The 2,382-nt window shown below is 57.9% G+C and overlaps 1 protein-coding gene across 1 annotated transcript; it reads right to left on the bottom strand.

The window, feature by feature from the left end:
• Positions 1-699: 699 nt before the first annotated feature.
• On the bottom strand, positions 700-1,736 carry LOC104535463 (avidin-like; the record flags this gene model as incomplete). The annotated part of the gene is made up of 4 exons (XM_010193251.1): positions 700-733; positions 815-935; positions 1,277-1,487; positions 1,617-1,736. Coding segments are annotated over 4 exons (486 nt in total), but the record flags the coding sequence as incomplete, so codon positions are not given.
• Positions 1,737-2,382: the final 646 nt, after the last annotated feature.

The following is a 2,382-nucleotide window of genomic DNA, read 5'->3' as shown; positions in this document are numbered from 1 at the left end:
AAGTTTCAGTTTCAGACTGGGAGCTGAGTTTCCTGGAAATCATTTGTTTCAGCTGAGAGGAGTGACTCAGGCAGCACCAGTAATGTCCATTGCCATGAGTCATGAAGTCTGGGTTTGGGGCTGGATTTGCAGAAGTGTGCTTTCCAGTAAATCACAAACATTTCTGCAGGAAGAGTTTTGAGGATGTGCTGCAGCTACCGGTGCTAGGCTGCTGCTATAAAGCAGCCCTTGCTGCTCACCACGGGTATGGACACAGCCAAAATCTCTCTTCTGCCAGCCCAAGGGCTGCCTTGGAGTTGGGGGGCTCCCACCTGACCTTTTGGGAGGCAGAAGGACACCCTAGCTTACCCTAGCATCACACTCACCCAGCATTGACCAGGGAAGAGCCAGTGCTGGACTGTGCTTGGTGTCGGAGGGTCACATTGAGGATGCACCATCCCCTTTGGGCTGGTAAAGGGACTTTGTAGCAGCCAGTCTTTTCCCAGAATAACAGGGTGAGAGCCTCACACTGCACCCACCACAATGTTTTAACCCAGCTTCCCCAGGACACACCAAAGGTTGCACAAGGCTGAGTTTAAAAGCAGAACATTTACTTGGTTAAAGCAGATAACACCCCTGATGCTGGTACACACTGATGCTGCTAAGGGGTCCTCCAGTCTCCCAAGCCTGGCTGAAGTGAGAGACTTCTCCCTCCTCCTTTCAGCCCACCCGAGTGAAGATGTTGTGGCCAATCCTGCAGGGAAGCAGAAGCCCATCAGTGCCTGGCTGGCACAGAGGCAGGAGTCCCAGCCAGGCCAGGCGTCCCATGGCTCACCTGGTGGCTTTCCAGTCGCTGGAGAGGGAGTCAACCTTCTCCCGCAGCAGCCAGGAGGTATGCAGGGTCTCCTCACCACCATCTGCAGCAAAGCACTGGCCCACGAAGACAGCGGTGGAGTCTGGGGGAGTGGTAGCTGTCAGCATCCCAGTGGGACCCCACCTGCTTTTGGGGCTTCACAAGCACCAGTGAGTTTAATGCTCATGGAGCCCAGGTGAGCCCCAGTGGTTGCAGGGAAATGCCCTGCTGTTAAAGCAACTCTCAATGCCTCCTGGCCTGTGCAGTGTTTTAGGGGGTGTCCTGCTGTCTGTAGACACCAGCCAGAGTGGGGAGAGATCAGGGAAGGACAGAATGGGGACAGGAGAGGGGACAGAGGAATTAGGGTGGGTGCTGAGACCTGCCTGAGCTCCCCTCCCCATCCCACGACCCCATGCAGGCACAGCTGCCGCTGCAGGTACTGACCAGAAAACTTCTTCCAGTTGACAGTAAAGCCAAAGGTGCACTGCCCATCCTCGTCCAAGTGCTGGGAGCCGATGAGGGGGGATGGCTTGATGGGTTTCTGGGTGCTCGACACAGCAGTGTGGTACTCGCCGGAGAAGTTTCCCTGGCTGTCAACTGCAAACACGTGCATCCTGGACCCCAGATCATTCTCCCACCAACCAGTCAGGTTGCACTGCTGAGGACCAAACGGACATGTCCCCAGGGGCTGCCTGCACACAGCCCCTGTCCCTGCCCCTGCCCTGCTCTAGGGGCTGAGCGCCCTGTCCATGCGCCCCCGTGCCCATGGGGTGCCAACACACACCTTTCCATTCCTTGCGGGGTGTTTCTGCTTGCGACCCGGCCACCACTTAGTGTTGGTTGCTTTTGTCTCCTCCGCAACATCATTTTCGCCCCTCGGGATGTTATCTGCCTGGCAGAGGACCTTGGAAAAGACAGGAAACACATGGGCAAGCTGTGGGCAGCAACAGAGCAGGTTGCCTCTGGAGGCCTGTGAGTGCTCCGGCACTTGTTTTGAAGAGACTCAATGATTTAAAAAGCTGATGCCACCTCAGCCATGTCAGGAGGGCCAAAAGCCGGGATGAGCTGAGCAGAAGGGGAAAGGTGAAGAGGAGAAGCTGAAGGCAGGAGCCCCAGACAAGCAGGAGCACAGGCAGGACCCCACTGCAGCCCCACCAGGTGAGCTGTGTGACCCCAACACGTCTGCCTGTGGCTATGGGGACATGTGCTGTGTGCGTCACCGGTGCACAAGTGGAGAGCCCACTGGGACCGGCAGAGCCCTCAGGTGCGTGGTGGGCTCCAGCATGGCTAAGGAGGTGGTGGCACAGCCAGAGCCTTGTAGCCACCTGCAAGGCTCCAGCTCCTGCTCCAAGCACTCCCTGTCCTCTCCCACACCGCACCTCCTGGGACAGAGACAAGCCACCTCCTGGGGCAGGGTCCCCGGGCCACCCCCACCCCAATTGCCCTGCATGTCCCCGGGGGCAGGGTCACCACATGGACACCCCTTGCACCAGGAAAGGCATCCCCACACACAAACCCTCCCTGGGACTAGGATGACCCCAGAGCATCCC

Source organism: Mesitornis unicolor, unplaced genomic scaffold, assembly GCF_000695765.1.
Source record: "Mesitornis unicolor isolate BGI_N332 unplaced genomic scaffold, ASM69576v1 C13417357, whole genome shotgun sequence".
Classification (NCBI taxonomy): domain Eukaryota; kingdom Metazoa; phylum Chordata; class Aves; order Mesitornithiformes; family Mesitornithidae; genus Mesitornis; species Mesitornis unicolor.
The sequence above is the reverse complement of the archived record's forward strand: the minus strand, read 5'-3'. Positions and strand labels throughout refer to the sequence as shown.